The sequence below is a fragment of the Pyrus communis genome, chromosome 15 (assembly GCF_041283825.1).
Source record: "Pyrus communis isolate YQ-2024b chromosome 15, ASM4128382v1, whole genome shotgun sequence".
NCBI lineage: Eukaryota > Viridiplantae > Streptophyta > Magnoliopsida > Rosales > Rosaceae > Pyrus > Pyrus communis.
In genome coordinates this window covers 32,683,675-32,701,600 of record NC_142579.1, presented here as the reverse complement: position 1 = coordinate 32,701,600, position 17,926 = coordinate 32,683,675, and the positions used below count along the sequence as shown (strand labels likewise).

At 37.7% G+C, this 17,926-nt stretch overlaps 2 protein-coding genes across 3 annotated transcripts; one reads left to right on the top strand and one right to left on the bottom strand.

Moving 5' to 3' along the window:
- The first annotated feature begins 8,647 nt into the window (after positions 1-8,647).
- Positions 8,648-12,443, top strand: LOC137739964 (putative chloride channel-like protein CLC-g). Its single transcript, XM_068479725.2, has 6 exons — positions 8,648-9,279; positions 9,372-9,549; positions 9,817-10,079; positions 10,383-10,652; positions 10,758-11,886; positions 12,014-12,443. The coding sequence occupies exons 1-6, from the start codon at positions 8,918-8,920 to the stop codon at positions 12,146-12,148; spliced, it is 2,337 nt and encodes a 778-aa protein (XP_068335826.1). The 5' UTR covers positions 8,648-8,917; the 3' UTR covers positions 12,149-12,443.
- Positions 12,444-12,624: 181 nt separating this feature from the next.
- On the bottom strand, positions 12,625-16,626 carry LOC137739970 (calmodulin-binding receptor-like cytoplasmic kinase 3). Of its 2 annotated transcripts, XM_088685473.1 has the most exons (8): positions 16,313-16,626; positions 15,111-16,126; positions 14,782-15,009; positions 14,323-14,639; positions 13,794-13,959; positions 13,615-13,704; positions 13,186-13,484; positions 12,625-13,024 (listed from the first exon to the last, which is right to left on the bottom strand). In XM_088685473.1, the coding sequence occupies exons 2-8, from the start codon at positions 15,421-15,423 to the stop codon at positions 12,812-12,814; spliced, it is 1,626 nt and encodes a 541-aa protein (XP_088541599.1). In that variant the 5' UTR covers positions 15,424-16,126; positions 16,313-16,626; the 3' UTR covers positions 12,625-12,811. The 2 variants fall into 2 exon arrangements, with proteins under 2 accessions (XP_088541599.1, XP_088541600.1); XM_088685474.1 differs by lacking the exon at positions 15,111-16,126 and having other exon boundaries at positions 16,313-16,540.
- Positions 16,627-17,926: the final 1,300 nt, after the last annotated feature.

Below are 17,926 nucleotides of genomic sequence, written 5' to 3'. Positions count from 1 at the left end.
GGCTACTCATCTTGGAGATCTTCGTTGCAATGATCGTCTGGTTTGGCCTTCCACCAAATACAGGTCATATGCGGTAAAGTCTGGGTACTTGTTTGGACCTAAAATTATTGGGTTGGGTCGAGTATGAAATTGTTCTCGGCCCAAAAGCTCTGTTTGAGGATTTCTACAAACCAGCCGGTTCATAGGCCGCCTAACTAAAAGTCAGCCAAGCCCTGTTTGGAAAAGAATGTTCCAAATGAATAGGAAGTGGGTGGGCCCTATTGTGAAGCAGATGAATGAAGTGGTTAAGTCCTGATGCAGTAAAGATTCTCGGCTAGATAAGGATATCGGAAAGTGGAGGTGAATGTGGCCTAGTAAGAGGTGGAATTCAAAATCCTAATAGAAGTGGGATTGGTCGAGATAAGTTGGATTGGGGTAAGGAGTCCTAGTTCGAGTATGGTTAGGATTGGGTTTTGCTGCTATAAATAGAGAAAAGAGGTTGCAATTCAGGGACCTCCAATTCAACACACAACTGCCCTGCGCAAAACCTCTCAAACATCTTGAGATTTTTTATTTCCTTTTTCCCGCCGACACATCTTCAGTCTGGATAAATAGCACTGTGAAGGCAACCGGCGAACACCTTCAGTTTGGATAAACAGCATTGTTGCCGTAGAATCAGCCGACCGAGGAGAACCTTCAATTTGGATAAACAGCACTGCGTCGAGGCCGACTGGTTACCTATCCAAGTCTCGATCAAGAAGGGTTTCTGAATCCTTATTGGCAAAGGTCATCTTATTAGCCTTTTTGGCGAAGTAAGGTGTTACGAGTTACAACATTCGGTGCATTAAACGCCGAGTGGTTTTATGATTGGATACTCCCAAGTAAGTTTTAGAGTTCGGCATTCTGAGGGCCGAACCACATTAACCATCAAGACACACATTACCTTTGAATACTTGTGTCCATATAATCTGGTGTCGATTCGACGTGCTTATACTCTCATGAATATAATCACTATGACCGAATCTGACGCCGACAATTCGTGAACTTCGCAGAACTAGTAGTCTTGTCTTCAGGCTCGAGAACCAGAAGGCCGAGATTTGTTCATTCCTCGGCCGCAGTCGTAGGATAAAGAAGTCAGCAACATGCTCAACGCAACATCAATAAATTTTACTCCTCGGTCGAGCTCGGCCGACGAATTGGCACACCCCGCATTCAACCGAATGACGTAGTTAGCTTATTAGTTACTCGGCCTGCGTGCCACATAGGCTTTGTAATTTTTAAGGTCAACAGTACTACTTTGCATAGTCTTTACATGGCCCTCAGCTTGATCCTCGACCCTCTTCTTCTCATACCCCTTCACGACAGGTTTGGCACATTATTTGGAAATTGTGTACCCCTCCAAAACTTCGACATTTTATGTGGAGACTAGCTCATTGAGCTCTGGCTACAATGGATAACTTATTTAGAAGGAAATGTGCTCCATCACCACGATGTCCAATCTGTAATTCTTAACCAGAATTTGTGGAACATCTCCTTTTTATATGTCCTTGGGTGGAGCTTATTTGGTTTGGTGATGTTCTTAACTATCGAATTAATCGCACTCACATTTCTTCTTGGCTTAAGTAGTTCTCAACCATTGCGACGACAAGATTGGGATCGAATGAGGAGCACTACTTTTTTCTTTCCCATGTGGCTTTTACTTGTTGTCATATTTGGAAAGCTAGATGCCAATTTCTATATAATCAATCTTCAATCAACCATTCTTAGGTCCTTTTTACCATTTATACCTCGACTTCTGCATTTTTTGCATGTGAATGCTCCTCCGTCTATTTCCAGCCCAGCTCTTTCTAGGGTGGCGGCCCCAACGGTTGTTTGGTCACCTCCCACATCTCTCTTCCTCAAGGTAAATGTGGATGCCAGCTGGTCTTCATTAACGCTGAAGGGTTTTGTTGGAGTTGTGATTCATGGACCCTGAGGTCTCTTTGTTGTTGCAGCACGGTCTCTTTGCTCCTAATGGTGCTACCACATAAGTTGTGGCTACGCTGCATGGTTGTGAGCTTGCTATTGTGTTAGGGCTTCGACAGGTAATTCTTGAATTTGACTCGAAGGACACGATTTCATTTTTATCCCATTCATCGGATGCTGGCAGATAGGAGGTTTTTCCCACCTTATCTCGAGTTAAACAGTATGGGGAAGCTTTCCATGACTGTCGTTGGTTTTGGATTCCCAGGTAAGCCAACCATGCGGCGAATTTCTTGGTGTCGCGTCATATTACGAAGATATGCAATTATGTTTAGGTCCTCAGACCTCCATCTTTGTTGGTTCATGTTTTGAGTAGAAATGGTTTGCCTTGTCCCCTTTCATCTTTATGAGCAGTTCTTGGGGTAACACTTGAATTTGGTTCCAGTGTCCTTGTTTAGCCCCTTTGCTGCTTTGTTTGTGTTGCTTCAGTTGTTGGCCTCGCGTTAGGCTCTCTTTGTATCCCTCTGCCTTTTATGCCCTTGAATGCTAGTTTCTGGTTTCCTCCAAAAAAAAAAAAAAAACTAAATCCACCGTATGAATTAATCCGGATTTTTTAAATTTGATCAAACGGTTAAAAATAGAGACCCTTTTTAAAATTTATAATAACTTTAGCCGTTTGATCAAATTTCAAGGACCCAGATTGATTGATGGGTGAATTTGATGAAAAGGATCCGGAGAGAATCCTTTTCCCAATCTTATGACATCGATCCTTTTGTTTGTATTTTACTCAATCTTTAATTTCAAATGAAAAGAAAAACAAAATCTTGCATTGAAGCTCGTTTGAAAATGTTTTTAAAGTGACTAAATGCTATTTTTGGTGAAATTGATTTTGGAAGAAACACTATATATGTGCTTATTGCCGGAAGCATTTAAAGTGCTTTTTCATAATCTATTTGGATTTTTTTATTAAGGATTGGTTTTAAATACATTTTCATCGAAAGACTTTCAGTTATTTTAAAATGGGTGTGATATCCGCACACCCTTTTTTACTTCTCCCACATCTTTTTGGTTTTTAACCGTTAGATCGGATGAATTGAAGAAGATCAACGGATAGAAATTAACAAGGGTGTGTGAGAAGTAAAAAGGGGTGTGTAGATAGCACACCCCATTTTAAAATCATCCTTAAACGAGTCCATAGTTGGCCAAACTGAAATTTGATGCTTTCATTGAACGTTTGAAACTTTTTATCTGTATTTTTGTATTTTTTAGATTGTTTTGGACTTTTGGTTGAGTAATCCATCTTATATCATTTTATGTTGAAAAAAAAAAAAAACCTCTTATGTATATTTGTTTGAGGTTAAGTCTTAATGAAGCCTATTTTAGGGAAAGAATACTAAATGTAAAGAAAAAAGAAGAAATTGGGAAAAGACATGACATTATTGAGTGGAATTTAAAAGAAGAGAAATGCTAAGGAGATTTTCTCTAAAATGGAACACTACATGGACTCTCTTTCACCACTTGCACTAATATTGACAGAAAAATTAATGTTAAAGTGTAAGGTGGCAGAAAGCAATAAAAATTCTCACTTTAAGAGAGTTTCCTTAGCATTTCTCTTAAAAGAAACGTTGAAAAAAGACCTATCTTTTGGAATTGATTATGCTAAAACTCAAACACATTTTCCTTTTTAGCCCAATTTGAATTAGAAGCCCATTTTTGTACCTTATGGGCTCTAAAGATGTTTTGGGCCACTTATGAAATCAGTTTCATAAAAATAAAAAAATAAAAAATAAAAAACCCCACCAAGTTTTCCCAAATCATACTACACAAGAGATTGCTCTCAATAACTTCAACAAAACACGAATACATCAAAATCAAAATATTGTAATCCCCTGGCCAAGGTACTGTACATATAATATTGTACTCAAGGTTAATTTTTGTTTTATGCAAATAAAAGTAATTTAGAATATTGTATACTTGTAAAATTAAAACTTACATCGGATCCTCATTCTGAAATTTTTATTTAAAATTAAATACAAAAAGTACTTGACAAAAACTAACAATACGATATACGACGAACAAACATGATTTATTATTCTCTAGGATCCGCACCAAAAGAATCCAGAGAGAATCCAGTTGGATACATTAGATCCATTTTTTTATGTTCCATTAAGTCCCATCTATATTGGGCCATTTCTTGACACAGTGCAGATTGGAGCGGTAACTTTACGTGGATATCAACTCTTCCAATTCGTGTTAAATAAACGGCCCAAAACTAAGCAAATTGCTTTTCAGTCAATGGAGAGCTATTTTGTCGTCATTAGTTCTTCTGGTCGAGTTTAAAATCCTATATACATGTCGTCGTTTATGAACAATTAATACATGTTTAATCGCATTACGCATTCTAACGATTGAAAAGGAAATACGGTAAATGAAATTTGAGGTCTTTTTTATTGACTATTTTTCTTGGTGCAAATGCTTCACGGGCTGAAATCTGAAGATGTGACTCTTGAGTGCTATCTTCATGATATCAGGTTGTTAGTTGCTCAAATTGGTGTGGTGAACTTTCTTTTTGTCAAATGTTATGGAAACATGACAGCTTATAAGGTTGCTGCATTTACTGCTTTGCATGGGGTTTTTCTATTTGGAACGTTCTTGGTTAGATTTCTTGTTTAACACCTCTGCAGAAGATGTGAGTATTTTTATTCATCTTTATTAAATTATGTCTTTCGACAAAAAAATTTAAAAAAAATAAATAAATAAAAGACTCTAAATTCCTAAAATTCAGCAACCAACTGGTGTCAAGGTTGAAGGGATAAGGATTGTCTGCCCTCCCGTGCTTTCTTGTTTTGTGTGGTCACGGTTAAACCACGTTAACATTTTATATATTTTTTTTATAAAAATAATAAGACAAAAATAAATAGTAATATAAAATGTTGACGTATTTAACTGTGACCACACAAATAAAAGAGCACGGAGGGCAAACAATCCTTGTCCTTAAGGTTTAGCCTAATAATTTGGCAAGTACTAGGTAATGATAACCACTTATATTTTGCCTTGGGCACGCGATCTTAGAGGGGCCCTACATGTTCCTTTCTTTTCGTTAAGTTGGGATTTGGCTGAAGAACGAATGAAGAGACGACGCCGTACGGGGGTCACGTCGAGACATGTGCCAGCCGCGTAAATGAACCAACACCTCGGCGCTCCGCCACACGTACCACCACGGGGCCCACACGTGCGAAGTTTCCACGTCCTACGCTCGCGCCTACGTTTTCTGCATGAGGACAACCGCATGCGGCCTCTCATCACATAAACACTTCGCACACTCAACCACACCACGTGTTGTGCACGTGACATTTAAAAAAAAAATTCAGGGGTCAAATGTTTTTTTGTTTTGTTTATTATCATCTTTTTTATTTTTTTTATTTTTATCTATTTTAGTTAGAAATTACTAATTTTCTAATATTTTATTTGTACTTTTAGTTAGAAATTATGAATTTAATTGTAATAATTACATATATTTAATACAATTATCATGCAACTGTTGAGATGATGATTGATTGTATATAATACATTTATGTGATAAGCAAAGAAATATTAATGAGGCTCTTTCAAAAGTGAGACTCTTTATTGACTCTATGTCATTTCATGTTTTTGGCACAATGTTTATAATGTTGGCATGTGAAATTTGATGTTAAACAACGATGTAACATATAATACATGAATAGTCTTACTTTTGAAAGAGTCTCCTTAACATTCCTAAAGTAGAAAAATAACAATTTAGTTATAAAATAGTATTTTTTTAAATCCTCGAATGATTATAATTTATATGAGGTGCTCAATAAAAACAAGGAACAAGTTGTGTTACAAAATGATTTTTTCGAAAGACAATCGATATTTAATTAATGAGGAGAAAAGGAAAATTCATTTAGTACTACTATTTGAAAATAGTTTTATTTATTTTATTTTATTGTAAGTGATAGATTTTAATTTTGACTTTTGTATATGATGAATTTGATATTAAATTATTAAAACTTGTGTGCTTTAGTCTATCTATACTCTTAATATAATTATAACGTTGTATTAAATTAAAGGGAAGTGTTATTAGCACTTCAAAAATTTCATTTTACATTCCTCACAAGTGTATTTTTCTTTCTAATTATAGACATTTTGAAGTGCAAAATAAAAATTGTGGAGTGCAAATAACAATTTGCAAATTAAAAAGTATTATAGCAAAATTTGCCATGAATGATGCGATGTCACTAACTTAGTAATATTCCTTATTCACGGACGGCCTGGGTTTGTGACAAATAGAAAAGACATATTTCAGTTTTAGTTTTTTGCATTCAATTTAGACTTTAGCTATTGTTAGACAACCACTTATAAAATACATGAATAGTTTTTTTTTTAATTTAGGAAAGACATATTTCAGTTTTAGTTTTTTTAATACATGAGTAGTCTCACTTTTGAGAGTGTCTCCTTAACATTCTTAAAGTAGCAAAATAACAATTTAGTTATAAAATAGTTTTTTTTTTTTTTTTTTTAAATCCTCGAACGATTATAATTTATATTAGGTGCTAAATAAAAACAAGGAACAAGTTGTGTTACGGTAAGATCCCACATCGACCAACGGAGATGGGTTGATGTGCCTTATATGTACATGTCCACCTTCATATAGCACGAGCCCTTTTGGGAACTCATTGACTTCGGATTCCATCAGAACTTCGAAGTTAAGAGAGTTTGGACGAGAGCAATCCCATGATAGGTGACCCACCGGGAAGTTCTCGTGTGAGTTCCCAGAAACAAAACCATAAAGGCGTAGCTGGGCCCCAAGGCGGATCATATCGTGCTACGGTGGAATCGGTTTGGGATGTGACAGAATAGTGTCAAAGCCACTCTGCCGTGTGGTGCGAGTTTGCTGATCAAGACGTCGGGTCCCTAAGGGGGGTGGATTGTAAGATCCCACATCGACACTCCAAAGTTACTGGCTCTGAAGAGGGGGTGATATGCCTTATATGTACATGCCCACCTCCATATAACACAAGGCATTTTGGGAACTCACTGGCTTCGGATTCCATCGGAACTCCGAAGTTAAGTGAATTTGAGCGAGAGCAATCCCAGGATGGGTGACTCACTGGGAAGTTCTCGTGTGAGTTCTCAGAAACAAAACCACGAGGGCGTGGCTGGGGCCCCAAGTAGATAATATCGTGCTACGACGGAGCCGGTCTGAGATGTGACAGTTACAAAATGATTTTTTTGAAAGACAATCGATGTTTAATTAACGAGGAGAAAAGGAACATTCATTTAGTACTACTATTCGAATATATATATTTTATGTGTAAGTGAGAGATTTTATATTCGACTCTTGTACATAACGAATTCGATACTAAATTATTATAACTTGTGTGCTTTAGTCGATCTATACTCTTAATATAAATATAACGTTGTATTAAATTAAAAAGTATTATAGCAGAATTTGTCATGTACGATGCGATGTCACTAACTTAGTAATATTCGTTATTCACGGACACCCTGGGTTTGTGACAATTAGGAAAGACATATTTCAGTTTTAGTTTTTTGCATCAAATTTAGACTTTAGCTATTGTTCATTTTTGGGTATGTCCTTTTTCCCTGAGCAATTACTTTTTTTTTTTCAAAAAATCCCACTTTGATTTCGACTCATACTTTCAAAAAGAAAAAGATGGAAAGTGGTCGGAGTATCCAATCTTTACTAAGAATTGACCTGTGACAATACTCATTACTAATTGTTGACCATGAAATGCATTTTTATCGTGTCACGAGAATAATCAGTTATACAATAAAGCAATTTAGTATTTAAAGTTTTTAATTTTGGAAAGTGTTTATGTTGTGCCAATCTTTATTCTTTTTCTTGATACTTCTGTAATGGTTTACATTATTGATGGAATTGGATTCTCTTCGGATTCAAAGAAACTGAGCCCACTTATCAAATGATCTGGGCAATTGAAATTTGATCCAACAGCTACAAACAGGGTATCCTTTAAAAATTATAATAATTGTAACCGTCGGATCAAATTTCAATGGTCCGGATCATTTGATCATTGGAGTCAGTTCCTTTGGGTGCGAAAAGAATCCGATTCTCTTATTGATATGTATGATATGACAATTTAACTTTGTTATCATCGTCTGCTTGCATGTTAGTTTTTAGCTTATGAAAATTATAATAATTGTAACCGTTAGATCAAATTTCAATGGTCCGGATCATTTGATCATTGGAGTCAATTCCTTTGGGTGCGAAAAGAATCCGATTCTCTTATTGATATGTATGATATGACAATTTAACTTTGTTATCATCGTCTGCTTGCATGTTAGTTTTTAGCTTATGTTTATTCACGATGGTCTTCCTTACGCGTATGGATTGATACTCCTCTGTTTATATGAATTAGAATGTTTCTCCCTTTGGGTTTTTCCTTTGATTCGTGCTTATCGAACCGATTTTCGGACAAAAATAGGAAGCGTTGTTAGTTTAAAAAACAGTTAAGAGCTTTCAAAACAATAAACGTACATCATATTACACTTTCAAAACGACAAAACAAGAGTACCGCAACCCATAAAGTAATCCGAATTAGGATGCGAGAACTTGAATAATTAAAGAAATAATTGTAATTAAAAAATTATTTCGTTTTTAAACACGAATTTAATTAAAATGCTTACATGTATTTAACACGATAAAAGACGGAAAAAAAAAAAACTATTTAATAGAACCAAAATTGGAAGCGGGAGCAGCGTATCGTTGCTCAATAGCGGAAGAGTACCGATTCCAGCAAACTCTGCAAATAAGAATCGACAGGGACAGAGGGAGCGCCCACCAACACAAAAACATATACAAACACAAACAGCCACTTTACTCTCAACACTCCACCCGAGTTCGAGTTCTGACTCATAACACATAGTTAAACGCTCCGCCCGTCCGCCGCCGCGACCCCTAAAACACAGAACCATGTTCATCAACGGCAACACCAACGCCAGCCTCAATGCGGCGGAGGACCCGGAATCCATCACCGCCCCGTTAATCTCGCGCCAGCGGTACGCCCCGAACTCCACGTCGCAGGTGGCGCTGGTCGGCGCCAATGTCCGCCCAATCGAGAGCCTCGATTACGAGATTCTCGAGAACGAGTTCTTCAAGCAGGACTGGCGGAGTTGCGGGAAAGCCCACGTGTTACAGTACATATTCATGAAGTGGGTCTCGTGTTTCCTTGTTGGCATCGTCGTCGGACTCATTGCATTCTGCAACAACCTCGCCGTCGAAAACATCGCCGGCATTAAGTTTGTTGTCACGTCCAACATGATGTTGCAGCGCAGGTTGCTCTACTTTCACTTCAGGATTGAATTTTGGTTGTTTTTTGTGGATTTTTTGTCTTCAATTTTGCTTTTTGTTGTTGGGGATTTTACAGGTTTTGGCTGGCTTTTGCCGTCTTCTTCTTCTCAAATTTGGGTTTGACTTTATTCGCGGTTGTGGTCACCGCTTTCGTGGCGCCCGCCGCCGCAGGGTCCGGTATACCGGAGGTGAAGGCGTACCTGAACGGCGTCGATGCGCCCGGAATATATTCAATAAAGACTTTGCTTGTTAAGGTGACCTATTGACTCTGCTTTTGTTTTTATAAGTGCTGTTGGATTGTGTAAATTGCTTTTCAGCAAAGCAGCTTTTGCCAATTTCCGTTGTGAACTGAGTTTTGTTTAATATGTTCGAAAGTTAGCAACTTGATAGTTGGTATTACAATTACACACTCATGTAATCCGAACCTACTTATTGAAATATTATGTGAATTCTGCATATGATAATTTATGATCTCAACTGAAATTCGGATTGCAAAATTTCATAATTTTCTTTTGTTTCAGATTGTTGGCAGTGTTACTGCAGTGTCGTCCTCTCTTCTTATTGGAAAGGCAGGGCCCATGGTGCATACCGGTGCGTGTGTTGCATCATTGTTGGGTCAGGGAGGATCGAAGAAGCATGGCTTGACATGGAAATGGCTGCGATATTTCAAGAATGATCGCGATCGTAGGGATCTCGTAACGTGTGGAGCAGCTGCTGGAATTGGTGCATCCTTTCGTTCCCCTGTCGGTGGGGTACTCTTTGTTTTTGAAGAAATGGCATCTTGGTACATCAAGCTTTCTATCTGAACTCGTTTGTTTGGTCGTTGCTTTTCATTCATAGCACTAACAAGTTGAATTCTCTTATACTAAACATCCTATACAATTACATGTCGTCACTTTGCATTCGTGACATACGGGTGTAAAATGGATTTCCAATTATATATATATATATATATATATATATATATATATATATATTGCATATATATACTAAGTGTTTCCGTTTGTATCAATATTCAATACTTAACCATACATATTGGGATCCAGCGGATTGGCACATTTTATTCAACCAAGTTTTTGTTTTGTAGGTGGAGAAGTGCCCTTCTGTGGAGAGCTTTCTTTACAACAGCTGTAATCGCAATTGTTCTTCGAGCTCTGATTGATGTTTGCTACAGCGGAAAATGTGGGCTTTTTGGTACTGGGGGGCTGATAATGTTTGATGTCTATTCAGCAAATATATCATATCACATTACCGATGTGCCTCCGGTGCTTCTCCTTGGGTTTGTAGGCGGCATATTGGGCAGCCTATACAATTCTCTATTAACAAAAGTTATCCGAATATACAATATCATCCATGAGTAAGCACTTCAGCTTAGTCACGCATGCACAGATTAGTATTTTCAAAATGTTCTAAAACACTATATTTGCTGACTGAGATCCCCTTGATGTTTTCCTTTGGCCAGGAGAGGTGTCGTTTATAAAATTCTTATAGCTTGTACAGTCTCCATTTTCACATCTTGTCTTCTTTTTGGATTACCGTGGCTTGCAACTTGTCGACCTTGCCCACGTGATGCAGTAGAAGCCTGCCCTACCATTGGACGGTCTGGTAACTACAAGAAGTTTCAATGTCCTGCTGGTCACTATAATGACCTTGCCAGCCTCATATTTAACACGAATGATGATGCTATTAGAAACCTTTTCAGCAAGAATACTGATTCTGAGTTTCAATATTCCTCGATGATCATATTTTTCGTCACCTGTTTTTTCTTGAGTATCTTTAGCTACGGCGTGGTTGTGCCAGCTGGTCTTTTCGTACCTGTTATTGTGACTGGTGCATCTTATGGGCGTTTTTTTGGAATGCTGGTTGGTAAACACTCGAATCTCAATCACGGTCTATATGCTGTGCTGGGTGCTGCTGCTCTTCTTGGTGGAACCATGAGGATGACGGTCTCTCTATGTGTAATTATTCTGGAATTGACCAATAATCTGTTATTGCTGCCATTAATAATGGTGGTTCTTCTTGTTTCAAAGACAACGGCAGATGCTTTCAATAGCAATATATATGATCTTATTATGAAAGCAAAGGGTCTTCCCTATCTGGAAAGTCATGTTGAACCATATATGCGGCAGCTGACAGTAGCAGATGTGGTAACAGGGCCACTTCAACTATTTCAAGGCATTGAGAAGGTTGGTAACATAGTACACATCCTCCGTACTACAGGGCATAATGGGTTCCCTGTGATTGATGAGCCTCCGCTTTCTGAAACGCCTGTTTTGTTTGGTATAGTCCTCCGTGCCCATCTTATTGAATTGCTGAAGAAGAAAGCATTTGTGTCCAACCCAGTTCTCGTGAGCACCGATTCTTTTAAACTCTTCTCATCAGTGGATTTTGCCAAGAGGGGTTCAGGCAAAGGGGACAAGATAGAAGATATAGAACTAACCGAGGAAGAGATGGAAATGTTCATCGACTTGCATCCCTTTACTAATACTTCACCTTATACTGTTGTGGAAACGATGTCACTGGCAAAGGCTCTTATACTTTTCCGAGAAGTTGGCTTAAGGCACCTTCTTGTGATACCCAAGCTGTCCAATGTAAGTGCAAATTCCTTGAAGCTTTTGTAGCTAACAGCACGATCTTATGCTAATTATTTATCAATCCCTCTAAGGTATAGCAGTTTTCTTACAAATTGCTTGCAATATCTACACTGCTTGATTGCAGAGAACTCCCGTGGTGGGTATATTGACGAGGCACGACTTCATGCCAGAACATATATTGAGCTTGCACCCTATGCTGGTGAGTAGCAGGTGGAAAAGATTAAGATTCCAGCTGCCATCTCCGCCGAAACTCATTTAGGGGCATTTTCAGCCTAGCATTGTAGTTCCCCCCGAAGACGGTCTCGTAAATAATCTTCATTTGACGGTATGAAATCATGACACGTCCGGTATCTCGTTATTTTTCAAAGTTTGTCATGACCTCGAGAGCTCAAGACCGGAAGGGCAGTAGTTTATATCGTTAGATAACATGATAAACCAGGAAAGGTGGAAATTTTGCTCCCTGATGAAATTATTTGTACCCAGCCAAATACAAGGAAAATAAGACAGGGTGCAACTGTAAAAAGCTATAATTTAGTTACTTTTTTCTTCTATTATTTACGACGGTCCCAGTGTCTCATAGATCTTTACAGTTTAACTTGTTAATTTTCCCAACTAAATGGTTGATCAAAAACAGGATAGTGAAGAAATTACAGCTAAACAACCGCTGCCGGAAGTTAAACATGCGAAATCTCGGCGAAAATAAAAAATTTGGAACCCTGTCGGAACTTGCTTCGATTGTTATAAAGAGACGCTAGATTTGGTAATCAAAGAATTACACATCCAAAGTATGTTCAAGGCGAAAAAGATGTCGAGAAAATGGCCAAAACGAAAAGCAAACTTGTGTCTGTGAGTCTGACCAAATCAAATTTTACATGGTAAGTTGAAAACAAAAGTGAGGGAATAAGAACGGAGAAAGATTTCTCTACTGCCCTCTCTTGACACTTCTGAGGTAGTCTGCCCTTATTGTCCACAACTGCTCTCCCACCGATTTCATCTCTGGCCGATCAACTCGGACGGGGGCTGCACATTGGATAGCCAAATCGATGATTTTCATCAGAACCTCTGCATCTATATTTTCCTCCATCAAAGGATCAACCATTTCCGCCACGCGCCCTTCATTCAACTTCTTGAAGGCCTGCGAAATGTTGAAACCAGACATAATCGTTACAATAACATGACATTATAATACCACGTAATCATATCACATTTTAATAGCACACTATATAATTAGTGATTTTTATCTCGTTGAATGTTGACTACTATTTTTCATCAATATTTCTTAGTGGCGCAACTTACCCATCTGAGGGTCACCCGCTCTTCAACAGATCTCTTCAACTCCACTGGACGACGGCCAGTCAAAATTTCTATTAGTAAGATCCCAAACGAGTAAACATCACTTTTTGGGGTGAGTTGATAGGTTTTCATGTACTCAGGGTCAAGATAACCGACAGTTCCTTTCACTTTGGTTGAAATGTGTGTTCGATCTGAGTCCATTGGGCCAAGCCTTGCAAATCCAAAATCTGCCACTTTGGCTCTCATGCTTTCTGTCAGAAGAATGTTGGAGGACTTCACGTCTCGATGGATGATTTGCTTTTCTGTTGCGAGATGGATAACAGATTAGGCATCAATCAGGTTTACAAATTGAAACCAATTCTTCATTTGTATCCCGAAATATAAAACTTAAGCAAAAACTGTGATGCATGTATTAAATGAAGAGTTTGTTACCAGCATATAAATGAAGATAGGTAAGGGCATGAGCAACATCGATAGCAATTTCAAGTCGCTGGTTGAACTCTAGGATTTTCCCATGCTGACCTGCCAGTGTAGCAGCATAATTATTTACGATCTCATCACTTTATAAATCAGAACAAGCTAATGTTATGAAAGGATTTGAGTAAGCTTACAATCCAGATGTTCTCTAAGAGTACCGTTTGCGACATACTCTGTAATGATAAGGCGCTCATTTCCTTCTTCAACATAACCTAGTAGCTTTACCAGATTTCGATGATCAATTTTGGCAAGCAGTTCAACTTCACTGCTGAATTCAGTTTGTAAATTCTCAAAGTATTCCTGTTACAAAGTTTCCATGTTAACAAAATAGCAATCATTTGATTGAATCACTGACATGAGAATAAAAACTTCCTTAAAAATCCACTTGAGTGTTCAATAGAAATATTGCCACCATGAACACTAGTAATTCCACAACAAATAATGCTATGCAGAAATCCGACTATGTAAGCCTACTTCAATGTTGAAATATTGAACCACGTCACACACATACAACTTCAGCATGTTAGTTTTCTAACTGAACCCAGTACACGCAACTAGTCAAGTCACCGTTAGGGCCCGAAGGATCCATTCATAAACAAACTGGGAATTACCAATATTTCATTGAAAACCCTCAACAAAGTTTTAACATAGAACTGTCCATACCTTCTTTGCTCGTTTAATGGAAACCACTTGGCCATCATCTAGCCGGGCTTTGTATACAGTTCCAAAACCTCCTTCACCAACTTCTTGTGATTGAGAGAAGTTGCGAGTTGCTTTTGCAATCTGATTCAAACTGAGATGCACTGATCCAAGTCTACTGAGTTTTGGAGACATTGAAAATCGAGGACTAGGTGGCACACGATGTGGACTTGGTGGCACACGATGTGGACTTGGTGGCACACGATGCGGACTTGGTGGCGCACGATGCGGACTGGCCGGGATCTTACCAGAACTCACTTCAAGAGAAGAAACTGAATCCACTGCAAAAGGATAATCAATTTAGCATCAATAACAAAATAAAGAAGTCAGTGAGGAAACTAATAGAAGGTAAACTAATAAGAAGCAACAAAAATGCATTTGTTCTCTGAATTGTAGATAGATGGGCCAATGCAAGAGACTCACTTGAATTTGGCTCCTTTGCAATAACTTTGTGAGCACTTTCTCTCCTTTTTTTGAAAAAGCAAGGACAAAGAAAAACACAACACGCAAGAAACATTCCACTTGCTGCTATTCCGACTTTTGTCGTTGCAGACAGAGATGCAAAATCTTTCTTTTCTTTGTTGTCAAAAGTAGATTTATCCTTTGACTCCTTCTGCAAAAGTTTCCTCACCGTCCTCAAGGGAAAATCAACTGCAAGAGAAGCAATACTTAATGAAGGTCCTAAAAGCTTTACATAAGTAATAAATCAACTTAAAACAAGCAACCGAAGTAATATATCATCTCAATCATACCACGTGAAAGGTCCAATGCACAATGGTAAACGCCAAGGTCGCCTTCCAAAATGCAACCATTTGCATAGTATGTCCGAAGAGCCGTGCAGAATAAAGTTTTTTCCACTGAATTCCCATTTATGTAAAACAATTTGTGACCATGAGAACTTGAATAGGCAATGTGATCGCTACAACCCCTTGACTGTATAACACACTCAGAGGCAAAGATTGCTGGCAACTGCACAAACAGCAATAGACTTACCACTGCGATGGCCATTCTTAAGGGGATAATCTGTTCAACTCCCGTTTTGGGACTGACAGAATGATGGAACATCTCACTTTATTCTATTCTTTGTCAAGTTGTTTCGAAGAAAGGCCCAAAGATCAGAGTATGCGAAAAACACAGACCTTATGTAGTTCAACCTCTATAGAAATTCCAAAGCCCACTAATTTAGTGTTTGGCCATCACTTTCGAATTCAACCAAAGCCTATACAAAACCCAGGTCACCAGATTGACAGATGAGAGAATCCCAAAAACAAAAAAGGAGCTGATCAAAGTTACTGACAATTTTCGTTCCTGCCAGTACTGTTACCGATAATTAGGACCTCAAATTGCTCCAAACCAGCAAGATTCTTATGTAACAGCCACTGAAATGAGCAATTCGAACTGCGATTCGTTACACAGTGGTTGAAATCCTCATCAAACGAAACGGATGAAAATTGAGTTACATATCTTCACATAGTTCCCCACTAGAGAATTCGATTTCTTGACGTGCCCACGAATTCAACCGAAGCCTTCAATAGCCAATTCACAACTGGAAATAGGAAAACTATCTAAAACCCAGCTGGTAAAAGTATCCCAAAAACCAATCCCAACACCTCAAAGCACCAAAATTCCAATCTTTTACTAAATTACTTGAAACCCAATTCACAAAACCACAAACTCATATGAAAATCCAGTCAACTCAAAACCCCAACATTCAGAAGCTCCACAGAAAACCCAGCTGAAAAAGTACCTCAAAAACCAATCCGAACACCTAAAACCACCAAAAGTTCCAAACTTTCACGAATTGCTTAAAACCCAATTCACAAAAACCAGAAACTTGTACAAAAATCCAGTCAAACTTCAAAACCCAACATCTAAAATTCTCTACACAAACCAGTACTCTGAATCTATAAGCAGCTCAGCTGAACAGAAAAAAAGAAAAAGAAAATAAAAGCACCTGAATTTACAGTGAGAGGCGGCTGAGGAGGCTGGAATTGTCAAAAACCGAAACTGCTGCTTTGTTATTGATTGAATTTGCAGAGGAGAAGATGGTGGATTCTGGCTGTGACGTAATCCGCGACGGCCGTCTGGTGATGCTTGTACAAATTGTACTTTGTACGCACTCGATGCATTAATACAAAACTAGTCTAATAAATATAACCTCAGTATGCGGACAATGTGGATTGTTGACCGCTCGGAAACTGCATTGTATATTTATCGCCCTATTCGTATCGTTAGGTAAATTTGAATTTCGAGATTCATGTAGTGGATAAACACAAATTTCAAAATTCAAATTCATCTAACAATGATAAATAGGATGGTGAACATACATTACACTAAATAGTGGTGCGCAAAAATGCACTCATTGCATTGTATGTATCTACCATCCAGCCGGGATAAGGGCTTTTTGGTCATTTTATATGTATACTATAATCTTTACCCTGCTGTATAAATTAGAACAGATTCCATCCCTTCTCATTCTTATCCTGTCCACTTCATGATTTTTCTATTTCATACGCGTTCAAATAAAATTCCAAATTAATCATATTTTCAAGGTCATATTTTGACTCAAGAGGCTTGTATCTCAATTAGTTACGTGTATCTTATGCAGTTGGAGTTTTAAATTTTAATCCCGCTCCACCAATATCACTAGTATTGAACAATCCTTTTTCCATTTTTAATTTATTTTTAAAAAATTTATCATTTATAAAATAATTAACGTCTAAATAATTCACACAACTAATTTAACATCTGACCTCCTTCCATTGCGTGTGTAGAAATGTAAAACGTTTTGGAGTGTCAAAGACTATGGGTCAATTGTTACTCTTTCACCAAAGTCAACAATTTAAAATTGAATTAATCATGTCATGAGCATTACAGTTTTTGATATTTTTTTTTATTTGTAATTGAGGGGTTCGATTGATATAAATAGTGAGTTCAGTATCTGATTATAATTGACTCGTAAAAAAAATGTGGGTTGGGAATTGTGAACCTGTTTCTAGTTTGTTGAAATATGGAGAAGAAATCCTTCCCATTCGATGGATACAGACAAGAATTCCTTCCCTCCTTTTGAACAGTCTTTGGTAATGTCGGGTTGATTTACACTAAACAGGAAAAAAAAGACTTTAATCAGCTTCTTGTTTAAGTAATCAAGTGCAAATCTAGTTTCACGTGGTGTTGAGTTTAATTTCTCTAATACAACAACCTAACTAGCTATGTTATTATTATTATGTGATGATTGATTTAATTTAAAAATAATCCTTTTCTTGTTTTATATCAATAGTTATTCCATGATTAAGATGTTGGGTGATGCTATTCATATATCCGTTTTTATCTCACACATATGATTTCAATTTCTGGCCATTATATTAAACCAGTTGAAGAAAATCAACATGGGAACACAATCTCTGCAAGTGTTTCATATATTTGGTTTTATATGCAACGATATCCTACTAAGTAGTAAGGGATGTGAACGAAGCCGCATATCAATCACCATATCAAACTCGCTATTGAGACGAGTTGAACTTAAACCCACTCAATTACAAGTTCTAACTAAAAATAAACTACTACA

Coding starts and splice junctions, on each gene's coding strand:
- LOC137739964 (XM_068479725.2), top strand. CDS start 8,918: ATGTTCATCAACGGCAACACCAACGCCAGCCTCAATGCGGCGGAGGAC. Junction 9,550..9,816: donor TAAAGACTTTGCTTGTTAAG/GTGACCTATTGA, acceptor CTTTTGTTTCAG/ATTGTTGGCAGTGTTACTGC. Junction 10,080..10,382: donor TTTGAAGAAATGGCATCTTG/GTACATCAAGCT, acceptor TTTGTTTTGTAG/GTGGAGAAGTGCCCTTCTGT.
- LOC137739970 (XM_088685473.1), bottom strand. CDS start 15,423: ATGTTCCATCATTCTGTCAGTCCCAAAACGGGAGTTGAACAGATTATC. Junction 13,960..14,322: donor CCATTAAACGAGCAAAGAAG/GTATGGACAGTT, acceptor ACTTTGTAACAG/GAATACTTTGAGAATTTACA. Junction 13,705..13,793: donor TCTTAGAGAACATCTGGATT/GTAAGCTTACTC, acceptor CTACACTGGCAG/GTCAGCATGGGAAAATCCTA.